The 13,811-nt window shown below is 42.0% G+C and overlaps 1 protein-coding gene across 4 annotated transcripts in view; it reads left to right on the forward strand.

Moving 5' to 3' along the window:
• The first annotated feature begins 217 nt into the window (after positions 1 to 217).
• The window catches only part of dscam (Down syndrome cell adhesion molecule), a 306,034-nt gene continuing 292,440 nt past the window's right edge, over positions 218 to 13,811 (forward strand). For 3 of the 4 annotated variants that reach the window (XM_031895759.1, XM_018091117.2, XM_031895760.1), the window contains exon 1: positions 218 to 921. In XM_031895759.1, the coding sequence (XP_031751619.1) occupies positions 879 to 921 (43 nt within the window). In that variant the 5' untranslated portion in view covers positions 218 to 878. 4 annotated transcript variants of the gene reach the window in all.

Below are 13,811 nucleotides of genomic sequence, written 5' to 3' on the forward strand. Positions count from 1 at the left end.
GTTAAAAGGAAAAGAAAAATGGACGCCTGAAATTATTCGCATGGATTTTGTGTCTTTCTGACCGTCCTACTATAAAAAAAAAAAAGAAAAAAAAAAGCCCGCAGCGAGGAGGTGCACCAATAAAAATGGACTCTCATTGGGGGGAGAGAAAAAAAAGCAGCTTTTTACCAATTGGATTCTTGCAGTGACACGATCGACATTTGCAGAAAGTTCAGAACCCAATGCCGGGCTGCTCTCCTCGCAATGGATATGGCTGCTGGTTGCTGGGAGTGCTCAGAGTGACGCCTGGTCTAGGAGAGGGTTAATACTTTCCTCTGCTCTGCTGAGAGGCAGGGAAGGTTACCACAGGGATCAATGTGATTAAAGCTGAAGGGAAGGAAAGATGTGCTTGTCTGCTTGCCTGCTGCTTGGATCTGGTGGCTGAAGCTTGTGCATGTGTGTGTGTGCGTGTGTGTTTTCCTGCAGATTTTTATAAAGGGGACTGGATAGAACCGGGAATGATCTTCTGTTTGCATTCATTGCATTTATGGGTTTTTTCACCTGTGGACTTGAATCTGCCAACCTTGTGCTGTTTCCTTTAGCTGGAAAAACACACCTGGACTTAAGAGCACCCGCCTACCCCTGTGCTGCATCCTCCGCTCTGCAAGGGCTGAATTGGAATTAAAGGAGAGAAAAGACTGATCGGGTTTAAGGACAATCAGATCCATTCACGCATCGGCGAGGCAGCATCCTACAGAGAAGCCGGACTCTCTCCTGCCTGTCAGCTTGGATCTATAACCTTGCCTGTGGCTAGTGAGCAGGAGAGAGAGCGAGAGAGATAGCAGGATAAGGAGCGGGTAGCTGAGCCGGTGGCTGGGAGGACTGACTGCAGCAGGGGCATGTGGATACTGGCTCTCTTCTTCTTCCAAAGCATCTTGAATGGTGAGCAATCATTTCTGCTGCTTGTTATAGGATACTGGATAATTGCCTCTTGCATTATGTACATGGGGATAGGGGGAAAAAAAACAGAAAAAAAAAAAATAATAATTCGCTGTACGTTACTGCTGGGCAGAGAAAGCGATTTATATTCATGTAAACTATCTTTCCTAGCAGAGTAGCATTATTTGCTAATTTGCCGGGCATCTCTAACTCATGCAGATTCACAATTACCCCCTATCTGGGCTGTGGGGAGCAGAAAGGTTCTGCATGATGGAAGTAGCCATCCGGAGACAGCTGCTATTGGCTCCTGGCTCTGCTATATTGCTGCCTCCAAATTCTCAGCCACATTCAGCAGTCACCTGGCATGTTCTATGGGTGTCACACGCATGCACACGGGGGCTCTGTCTGTATGTGGGGCAGGAGGCGTGCAACTGGGCTTGGGTCATGGGTGCAATTTATATGTTGGGGGAAAAAGGTGTGTCTGTGTGTCATTGTGTGTTTATTTGTGTGTGAGTGCATATGTGTGTGTGTTTACATGCATACATATACATACACACACACATAGATATGTGTATATTTATGTGCAAATGTATATACATACATACAGAAATATCATATCTTTACACACATTTGTACGTATATATATATAAGTTCTGGTAAGGGACAGTACTGTAAGCAATTGAGCATCATTGGTGTTTTTACATGTAACAGGCTGATCCAGGATTCTACATTTAAATGAAGTTTTTGCAAATATTTGTTTCCTTTTTTTTTTTTTAAATGCATTAGGTATACATTAATTCTGCCCTCTGGGGAATGGGATTTTGTAAAGTGTGTGCATGTATGTGTGCTTAGTGTTTGTAAGTGTGTATATATATATATATGTATATATTAATATTGTGCATATCTTTTTTGTATTGTATGCCTGTGACTAGTGTGTATGTGTCTAGTGGTTGTGTTTGCATATTGTGTGTGTGTATTTAGTGGATGTGTGTATGTACATATTTAATGTGTTCCTGTCTGTTGGTGTTTGCTGTCATTTAATGGTAAACACTTAATATATAAAGTGTTTATATATATATATACATATACACATATGGGTGCACAACACTGCAGCCAAAGACACAATTTCCATTTTGTAGGTGCGTCCACAGTCCAGAATTTTTTTTTTATTGTACCAGTAATTGGAGAGAGTTGAGTGCAATTTATTGGAGATAAAAAAAAAAATCATAATAAGGAATGGCCTTTGGAAGGAACTAAATAAAATGTAAAGTGTTGGTTTTTGTGTCTATGTGAATGGGGTTTATATTCCCAAGGCATACGCTACAGAAGCCTTGGCTTAATGGCTGTGCAGTAGGGGGCTTTAGTGAAGGCAGTGACAGGCAAGGTATTGCCCTAGGAAGGGCAGAAGCTGTTAATTAACCCCGGTCCACTACAGAGGGCCTCGATTTGCGACAGAGAAAAAAAAAGCTAAGGATACTGTAACCATCCCCCCCATTTGTGGTTTAAGTACGGCCTGATCTTGTCACCTGCAGCACTAATAACGCATTGCAGGAGAAGGGCCCACGAGGGCAGGGTTGGGGGTGGGAATCGTCTTATCATTTCCCAACCTCCACAGCAAAGTCAATTCAATTGCTTTTAGTTTCGCAAAAATAAAAATATAAATAAAGCTCTCCTTTTAAAAATAAATATTGAAATATATATAACATTGCATTTGAACATTCTCTGCCCAGAATGCCTGATTGCAATGCGACTGCAACAAGTGTGTCACAAGCAGTCCCATTTTGTGCCTTCCTCAGGGAATGCTGCCTCCAGGGGGTGGGGCGGGGGGGGAGCGCCTCTTCTTCAAGGGATCTTGGGATCTACGTATAAAGCTGAGCCCACGAATGGGTTTGTGTGGTTGTACGTAGAATTTTTACTGATGCAAAACAAAAACGGTTCAAAATTTGTAGTAATATATTTTATTCTATAAAATTTTTACATTTGAATGAAATCTGTTATTCAAGGTCCAGTCTAAAATGTAATTAACACAATTATTAATCTAGGCATAGTATTGCTTTTTATATGCATCATAGGAGTTGTGAGCTGGGGGCCCTGAACTCAGTATTTATGGGGCCCAGTGAAACAGCAGTTGAATGCAAATATGAAAAACTGCATTGCATCCTACAGATTTAACTGTTTTCTGGAAAGGGTCTGTAATGATAGAGTAAGGCACAACTGTGTATGGGGAGTAGAAGGCACTGTTACTAGGGGATAGTGAGTATAGTAAGGCAAGACTGTGTATGGGGAGTGGAAGGCACTGTTACTAGGGGATAGTGAGTATAGTAAGGCACCACTGTGTATGGGGAGTAGAAGGCACTGTTACTAGGGGATAGTGAGTATAGTAAGGCAAGACTGTGTATGGGGAGTGCAAGGCACTGTTACTATGGGATAGTGAGTATAGTAAGGCAAGACTGTGTATGGGGAGTAGAAGGCACTGTTACTATGGGATAGTGAGTATAGTAAGGCAAGACTGTGTATGGGGAGTGGAAGGCACTGTTACTATGGGATAGTGAGTATAGTAAGGCAAGACTGTGTATGGGGAGTGGAAGGCACTGTTACTGTGGGATAGTGAGTATTGTAAGGCAAGACTGTGTATGGCGAGTGGAAGGCACTGTTACTGGGGGATAGTGAGTATAGTAAGGCAAGACTGTGTATGGGGAGTGGAAGGCACTGTTACTGGGGGATAGTGAGTATAGTAAGGCAAGACTGTGTATGGGGAGTGGAAGGCACTGTTACTGGGGGATAGTGAGTATAGTAAGGCAAGACTGTGTATGGGGAGTGGAAGGCAGTGGAAAGCACTGTTACTGTGGGATAGTGAGTACAGTAAGGTAATATGGTATCAATGGAAGAGGCTGTTACTGTGGGACAGTGTGTATAGTAAGGCAAGATGGTGTCAATGGAAGAGGCTGTCACTGTGGGACAGTGTGTATAGTAAGGCAAGATGGTGTCAATGGAAGAGGCTGTCACTGTGGGACAGTGTGTATAGTAAGGCAAGATGGTGCCAATGGAAGAGGCTATCACTGTGTGATGGTGAATGCAGTTTGGCAAGATGGTGTAAATGGAAGGGGCTGCCATTGTGGGTCAGTGTGTATAGTAAGGCAAGAGGGTTTCAATAGAAGAAGGTGTCACTGTGGGATAGTGAGTTCAGTAAGGCAAGATGGTGTCAAAGAAAGAGGCTGTCACTGTGGGACAGTGTGTATAGTAAGGCAAGATGGTGTAAAAGGAAGAGGCTGTCATTGTTGGTCAATGTGTATAGTAAGGCAAGATGGTGTCACGTAAGGGGCTGTCACTGTGGGACAGTGTGTATAATACTGTAAGATGGTGTCACGTAAGGGGCTGTCACTGTGGGACAGTGTGTATAATACTGTAAGATGGTGTCAGGGTAGGGGCTGTCACTGTGGGACAGTGTGTATAATACTGTAAGATGGTGTCAGGGTAGGGGCTGTCACTGTGGGACAGTGTGTATAATACTGTAAGATGGTGTCAGGGTAGGAGTACATTGAAAATACACTGTATATATGTTTTCCTACATTTTTAGGAATGAGAAATGCTTTAGATAAGTGGGTGCAGGGGTAATGAGCGACATTTTAAATACACCAGAGCAGTTTGATGTACACCTCCCCAACAGACGTCTCCTAACAATTATGCCTTATCAGTCGGCGAGCCTCCAGAGATCAGCACCGTAATATATAATTCTGGCTGATACACATTCTTATCAGTGGAGGACACAAATGGGTAAAATGCGGAGCGTGTCTATAAACACAACTCAGCAAGTAGCAGGTCACGTATCCAACACAGACTGGGAGGGGAAGACTCTGTACGTCACAACGCCATTCCTGCGCCTAGCACCTGGGCGGGTAGGAATATCATTCAATAGGCACATCACTCCAAGACACACACACATATCCTTAATTCTGTAAAGTAACTTCCTAAGGACACAAATGAAGAAAATAGCAAAAAATTAAATTTGAGAAAAATAGAAAATACGTTTAGTATTAAATACATTTATATCTAAGTTTCCTATAATTATCTTTTCAGCCTTTGTACCTAATGCTGTTATTCTCCTGGTTCATCTACCGGGGTCGTTTATCTGTGTCTCTCTTTAAAAAAAAAAGGGGGTCACAAGGCAGCTGTAGCCATAGATAGCTTGGTGCCTTCCCTAACGACGTGGCCTAATTGCTAATTATACCGGCTAAGAAAACCTATCAGTGGACAGGAGGCTTTTAAATGTTTACCAGAAAAGCATACAAAATAAATAGGATTTAGAGATTTGCTGGGATAATACAGAGAGGCCGTATCATGCAGGAGATGGGAAGCCCTCGCCCATCGTGCGCGTCTGATATAAAATCAGGAATCTCTATGAATATCAGCGCTGTGCAAATCATCTTGGCACCCACTAAAGAGGCCTTTTAGCAACGAGCTTGTTTTACATAATGCTGAGGTGTAGGAGGATTTGCTGGCTAACTGGGTAAGCTCACAGCGGCATTTGAATATCACAGGAAGATGTAATATTCCAAATAAATGCACCGTAATGCTCTCTCAGCATTGATAAATAGAAATACACAATATTATATTTGAATTAAAACCTATTGTGGCTTATTAACAGGTTAACCTGCTTTGTGACTTAGGGTGAAATGTATATTTTAATAACAATACTACGTTGAATGATGCAATAAATGAAGTTATACAACGTGTACATGATTAATTGTAATTGTGTCATTAATTGTAAGCTTTTCATTTTAAATTGTATCCCAGAATATACAGGTCAAGAAATAGTGAAGGGAAATGTTTTTAAATTCCTTTGGCTTTTTAATGCTCCCAAGTGTGTAATGGGGAGGTATGAAATGAATTATGTTGCCCACTGACCTATTAAAACTAGTTACAAATTGAATCCCCATCGAGATTGAAGGCTTTGGCTTTCATGCTGCATGGGAAACCAGTGCAGTCTGTGGCTTAAATAAAACGGCTTATTAGCCCTGCAGGACTTGCATTTGACCTATGAATTTGATATGGAAACCTGGAAATCCTGTACAGGTATCGGACCCCTTATCCGGAAACCCGTTATCCAGAAAGCTCCGAATTACGGAAAGCCCGTCTCCCATAGACTCCATTTTAATCAAATAATTCAGAATTTTAAAACTGATTTCCTTTTTCTATGTAGAAATAAAACAGTACCTTGTAATTGATCCCAACTAAGATATAAATAATCCTTATTGGATGCAAAAGATTCCTATTGGGTTTAATTAATGTTTTATTGATTTTTTAGTAGACTTAAGGTGTGAAGATCCAAATTACGGAAAGATCCCTTATCCGGAATGCCCTTGGTCCCGAGCATTCTGGATAATGGGTCCTATGCCTGTATAGGATATAGAGTTTTTTAAGCTTCTGGTGGATTATAAATTGCCATTTGCCTTGTGGGGCCTTACCCCAAAGGTGGCTTTGTTCAAATTATATAATATAGCCGTCAATTCATATACTAATTTTCCTCTGGCCTGTATTAAAACTTGGCCTTAAATAAACTCCCCCATGCTATGTCTTATACCAGCTCTGTCTTAGAAAATTCAGCAAGATATAACTTCTGTAGGCTGAGGCTCTACTAATAAGTTCAGCCAGTGTCGGGATGGGACCCCAGGGCCCACAAGAAAACCTTAGACCATTCACTCTCTAAACAATTTTTCCTCCTTTCCTCACCCAACCACTTTATTCTCCCAGTCTCTTTTATTTACATGCTAACATCTATTCTTCCATCTATTTCTCCTCTTTGTTCCCATTCAGAAATAGGGAATGGCCATGAAGTAGGCCAAATGGTCAGGAGCAGGAGGGCCCACGGACCCCTGGGCCCACCCGCAGTAGTAGTCTAGCTTTGCACCCCTTATGAACTATTATGTCTTCAGTGATTATATTTTTTATTTATGGCACAATAGGTGAAGAGGGAACATTGTTAAAAATCATATTCTCGTTTAACACATTTTATGTTAAATCTCTGCCAAAAAAAAAAGCATTTTTTTCAATTGACTATTTTACTTAAATTTGTTGTATAGGTCTCTTGGTATTTAAATAGTTTGCATGCATTGGGTAAATGAGGGTAATACTAATACAAACCGGCTGTGGTAATGGTTGTATGAGGAGAAGAACATTGTAGAGGCTTAAGGCTGATGCCACACTTTGCATTCTCGCGCGTTTTCATGCGTATATCGGCTACATGTGCCTGCACCCGAGCGTATCCCATTCATTCCGGTGCAGGCACAAGTAGCAGGCGTAGGGCTGAATTTTCGGCAAGCGTTTTTCCGCTTGCCGAAAAAATCAGCCCTACGCCATGTGTGGCATCATCCTAAACGTTTCCATGCTGGCAGGTTCATTTGCACTTGTATACTTGAAACATGGAATCTATGCGCCAAAGCCAATGATTATGCAGTCTATGGCATGGAAAATGGTAAACTCAATAAATATTAACTCTAAAATGAGTGTATGGTGAGCAGTCTCTTTCTCTCCAAGAGAGTTTGCCTTGGCTGCAGTGTCACATCAGGTGATTATAGTTACCCTGTATGACTTTGGCCTTACTGAGGTTACTTTCAGCTACCGAGTTGGATTTCATTCCCCTACTCTGTAGGATAAACGGGATGGGATTACAGCCTGATTCACAGAAACCTAGCGATCAGATTGCCGGTCTTAGATTTTTTTTCTTGCTTGAACCACCTAAAGAGATGGCCTGGCACCCTTAGGCTTTGAAATCGGAACCTGTCACTATGACTTTAAGAATAAATACATTTTTGTCATTTTCCATTTTCAACATTTCAGTTTCTTTATAAATGTTATTTTTTTTGTTTGTTAAATCCCTGATATTAAGTAGAGGCAGAATAAAAAAATAATGGAAATACAGAAGGAAAATAAGAAGTCCACAAGGCATTACGTGAATTGTGGGACGGAGAAAAGCTGATTTCTTATACTGTTTCTGTAGAAGGGGAAAACAGATAGGGAACAGGAAAGAATAGATGGAAACTGCATTCAGTTTTGTTTGTTAATAATTTTCAATTGAAGGGGAACTAAACCTTTATAAATAAGTGGATTAGAAAATATTACAATTACACATTAAAGGTGTTGTTCACCTTTTCAATTCAAACTTTTAGTATGATATAGAGAATGGTACTCTGAGCCTATTTGCAACAAGTCTTTATTTTGTATTATTTGCGGTTTTTTAATTATTTAGCTTTTTGCTCAGCAGCTCTCCATTTTGGAATTCCATCAGCTATCTGGTTGCTAGGGTCCAATTTAATCTAGCAACCAGGCAGTGATTTGAAAGAAAGACAGGAATATGAATAGGGGAGGGTCTGAATAGAAAGATAAATAATAAAATGTAACAATAACAATAAAACTGTAGCCACACAGAGGTTTTTCTTGGCTTCCGGTGTCAGTGACCCCTCAGAAGAAGAAGGCAAATAATTAAAAAACGATACAAAATGAAGACCAACTGAAAAGCCACTAAGTATAGGCCGTTCCATAACATACTAAAAAAAATAGTTATTTGGGTTCCGCATGTGGCTTTGGGAATAAAAATTCTCAGTAATATTTTTTTTATGTATGGATTTTATGTGGCTGCTTTGTTTGCAAGGAAAACAATGGGGGAACTCATGGGTGCATAATCTGTGATAAAGACTTCTGTTTATGTCAAAGGGAAACAGTGGTTAAGAAATTATCCCAGATTTTCCAGGCAATTAAATAGGTTGCTTCTGGCAATTTTTCTGCTGCATTGTCATTATTCTTTTTCTTTTTTTCCCCTAAATATTAACCCCAAAGGTCAAATCAATATTCTTTGTTTAAATTGTGGCTGGTGACGGGCAGGCAGCTTCTTAATCACTTTATAATTTTATGTTTAAATGCAAACTTAAAAAATAATTAAAGTCTGTTGTGTTTTTCTTTTAAGATATAACTATTGTAACACCAACATCACTACTGTGTAAATATAAAATATATAAAGCATTTGTCTTTGCAGAGGAATTCTCCCCAGATTTCACCAGAACTGTGGTAGTTATCTCTGCTGGATTTGTATGTCTTGTTGCCCGTAAAGAAAATACTGCTAAGGGTTGTCTGACCTCTTTGGTTCAACCTTTGTATGGGATGTACCTAAGCTCATAACAGGGTTACAGATAGATAGATCGATAGATAGATAGCAGGGACAGTCACCCTGCTATAGTTCCAGGGGTACCCAGGGCACAAATAAGCACTCACCCCAAATCCCCCCCTAACTGGCCTTCAGGCTGGGCCCCCTTAGCCCATAACAAGGTTACAGATATATAGAAACATTGGGGTAACAGTCACCCCGCTATAGTTCCAGGGGTACCCAGGGCACAAATAAGCACTCACCCCAAATCCCCCCCTAACTGGCCTTCAGGCTGGGCCCCCTTAGCCCATAACAAGGTTACAGATATATAGAAACATTGGGGTAACAGTCACCCTGCTATAGTTCCAGGGGTACCCAGGGCACAAATAAGCACTCACCCCAAATCCCCCCCTAACTGGCCTTCAGGCTGGGCCCCCTTAGCCCATAACAAGGTTACAGATATATAGAAACATTGGGGTAACAGTCACCCCGCTATAGTTCCAGGGGTACCCAGGGCACAAATAAGTACTCACCCCAAATCCCCCCCTAACTGGCCTTCAGGCTGGGCCCCCTTAGCCCATAACAAGGTTACAGATATATAGAAACACTGGGGTAACAGTTACCCCGCTATAGTTCCAGGGGTACCCAGGGCACAAATAAGCACTCACCCCAAATCCCCCCCTAACTGGCCTTCAGGCTGGGCCCCCTTAGCCCATAACAAGGTTACAGATATATAGAAACATTGGGGTAACAGTCACCCTGCTATAGTTCCAGGGGTACCCAGGGCACAAATAAGCACTCACCCCAAATCCCCCCCTAACTGGCCTTCAGGCTGGGCCCCCTTAGCCCATAACAAGGTTACAGATATATAGAAACATTGGGGTAACAGTCACCCCGCTATAGTTCCAGGGGTATCTTGGAGAGCAAATAAGCGTTCTTCCAAATTATTAACTTTAGGGCTAACACTTTATACTATTGAGAAAATAAAAGAAAGAAGATTATTGGCATTTTATTTTTAACTTTTCATTTCTAACCTCTTAGAACTGATCAAAACCCAAAAGAGTAGTGACAGTCAGCACAGTGCCGGAGATTTCTTCGTTACCTCTAGTTACCCTCTAGACTGAGTTAATCTAGTCAATGTGAGAATGTCTGTGAGTGAGTCTATACCGGCTAAACATCGTTACCTCTAATCATCTCAAAACTATAGTTAATCTGGTCAATATGAGGTTTTTTTAACTTGAAATCTCCATCTGGCATGGGATTTGATGGGTAGAACAGTAGTGTTTTAAGAAGCTTTTAAGGATTATTTTTTAACTTTAGGATCTTATCCTCTGATCTTTTAAAGGACTTAAGTGTATGTTGATGAGGAATAGAATAGGTTTTCTTAGTAATCAGTACATTGGCACTAATCGGTACATTGCTGTTCAAAGAAATGTCATTGTGCCACTCACTTCTGGATATTTGTTGGTACAACTAAATCTGTTGATGTTCTAAGCAAATACTTTCCATGGGAAACCAGAAAAGAGGGGAGAAGCACATGGTCTACTTTGGGGGGGGTCACCTCTCTGCAAGATTTATTCATGATGTTGTTATGTCATGTATATGTCCAGTGTATGTAACCCACTTATTGTACAGCGCTGCAGAATATGTTGGTGCTTTATAAATAAATGTTAATATTAATAATAATAATTGTCGTAGGGTTCAACAACTGCTGCTGAGAAGCTGTCTATAGGGCAGAATTTGTGCAACTGGCCTTTTTTTTCTTGTTTCCTGCAGGTTGGCTAACAGTGATATAAAGCACTACCTTTGCTATTTCTCTGGTACAAGAGAAACCAACCTGGCACACGGGGGCAGTTTTAACCCTGTGATTTACTGGGTTAAACAGATACACAGAGAAATCGTTGTGTTTATATATAAATAATGTTGTGTTTATACATCCATTTGGCACAATAAATTGTGTTGAACTACATCCGTGTGCCAGGTTACTTTATATTTCACCCATGAATTAAAGGGAGTGCTGTTTCACTTCCCACAGTCCCTTCCCAGAGGCTATTATCCCCCCACTGCTACTATAGGCACCATCTCTCCCTACTATACCTGCTATCCCACAGCCCCAGTCCCTTCCCAGAGGCTATTATCCCCCCACTGCTACTATAGGCACCATCTCTCCCTACTATACCTGCTATCCCACAGCCCCAGTCCCTTCCCAGAGGCTATTATCCCCCCACTGCTACTATAGGCACCATCTCTCCCTACTATACCTGCTATCCCACAGCCCCAGTCCCTTCCCAGAGGCTATTATCCCCCCACTGCTACTATAGGCACCATCTCTCCCTACTATACCTGCTATCCCACAGCCCCAGTCCCTTCCCAGAGGCTATTATCCCCCCACTGCTACTATAGGCACCATCTCTCCCTACTATACCTGCTATCCCACAGCCCCAGTCCCTTCCCAGAGGCTATTATCCCCCCACTGCTACTATAGGCACCATCTCTCCCTACTATACCTGCTATCCCACAGCCCCAATCCCTTCCCAGAGGCTATTATCCCACTGCTACTATAGGCACCATCTCTCCCTACTATACCTGTTATCCCACAGCCCCAGTCCCTTCCCAGAGGCTATTATCCCCCCCACTGCTACTATAGGCACCATCTCTCCCTACTATACCTGCTATCCCACAACCCCAGTCCCTTCCCAGAGGCTATTATCCCCCCACTGCTACTATAGGCACCATCTCTCCCTACTATACCTGTTATCCCACAGCCCCAGTCCCTTCCCAGAGGCTATTATCCCCCCCACTGCTACTATAGGCACCATCTCTCCCTACTATACCTGCTATCCCACAGCCCCAGTCCCTTCCCAGAGGCTATTATCCCCCCACTGCTACTATAGGCACCATCTCTCCCTACTATACCTGCTATCCCACAGCCCCAGTCCCTTCCCAGAGGCTATTATCCCCCTACTGCTACTATAGGCACCATCTCTCCCTACTATACCTGCTATCCCACAGCCACAGTCCCTTCCCAGAGGCTATTATCCCACTGCTACTATAGGCACCATCTCTTCCTTTTGTACCTATTGCACTGCTGTTGCCTTACGCTATTAGCAGCTTATACAGTTCAGATACATTGTCATTATTTAAATTACTGGGTCACAATAGAAGATCTCAGTTGCATTTTACAAAAGCATAATTTATAAAATAAATAACTAAAACAGTAGTGTTCCAATTCATGGTTAAAGAAGTGTTTAAATACACGATCCTGACTCAAAGCCAAAACGACATGTCAGAGGTTCATTATAAGAGGTCAGTGTAAGAGCCATATAATATACACTAAAAAAGGTCACCAGAAATTGTCATAAAGATCATTGCACCATGTCTGTCTTGTCATTTTCTTTATGTTAATGATGATTTTTACCAGCTGGGTAACGTCTTCATGGACTGGCAGCCTATATTCGCTTAGAGAACTGACTCCGCTATAAAGTGCAATTAAGCTAGAGGGCAGCACTCAGAATCACAGCTGCATCAATAAAAGGCCCTGTCTGGCAGCAGCATCCTTTGGATTCCCATAAAGCAAGAGCAGCCTGACTCCAATCTACGACAGAGTTTGTGTGGCAGCTGAGCAACAAAAGTTTGTTCATTTTCATTCTGTATTGCCTGTAAAGGCAGCAGAATTAAATGAGACTTTCTTGTGCATCTTGGTATGTACTTTTTTAATAGGTCAGCATTCTGTTGGCTGAATGGATCAGATTTGTTATTAAGGGAGATACAATATACCCGTCAGAGCATTAAATAACATCATTTGGACATTCACAGAGAATAAACAACCTATTAAAGAAAAACTATACCCCCAAACAATGGAGGTGTCTACAAAATATATTGCATAAACAAGCTTGTATGTAGAACCCTGCTTCATCTAAATAAGCCATTTTCATTAAAAAATATACTTTTTTATTTGCAATTGGGTAATGCTAAATAGAAAACTGCCATTTTAAGAATTACTGGCCGCCTCCTGGGATCATAGGAGTCACAAACAAGCCAAGGCACACATACATGCTAGGCCCCATCAGCCAATGAATGGGCAGAGTTTTGCCTTTTACTCCCACACTACTTCCTGTTACAGAGCTGCATCACTTCCTGTCAGCTGATCTCTGAGGGAGCACACAGCCCATCACTAAATGGCGGCTCAAGGGAAAGGGTGTAAAAGGGCAATATTTACTGATATATATATTCCAGTTTGGCAAGATTCTTTAATAGGCCACTTAACATAATATAAACTGTTGGTTACGTATTCATTCCGGGGGTATAGTTTTCCTTTAATACATTCATAGGGTTAGGCCAGTCTGTGACCAATCATTGTACTAGTACATTTACAGGAGTAAAAATAATTGGCAGTCATTAAGACATTTGCACACTGATTTGAACATAACCAACCAGAACATAAGAACAATTCCATGTGATGACACGTTACATTGGGACCCTCTTGGTGTCTGAAGTAGATGTACCCAATACCATTTCCCTTCACCCCCGGGCTCTTGTACTTACCCACCCTTTTCATACTCATGTGGGCCCCTTACATTGACGGGCCTGCCTGTCTCCCCTGATTGCAACCTTCAGGGTCGGACTGGGGGGTGCAGGGTTCACTGGGGCTTCTGAATCAGGGGCCCCTGCACCCTCCCAATGGCCCCCTCCTCTTTCACTCCCCCCCCCCCCGCAGAGGCCCCCAACTCCCTCCAACACCCTTCGAACCCCTCCC

This window comes from Xenopus tropicalis, chromosome 2, assembly GCF_000004195.4.
Source record: "Xenopus tropicalis strain Nigerian chromosome 2, UCB_Xtro_10.0, whole genome shotgun sequence".
Taxonomy (NCBI): Eukaryota; Metazoa; Chordata; class Amphibia; order Anura; family Pipidae; genus Xenopus; species Xenopus tropicalis.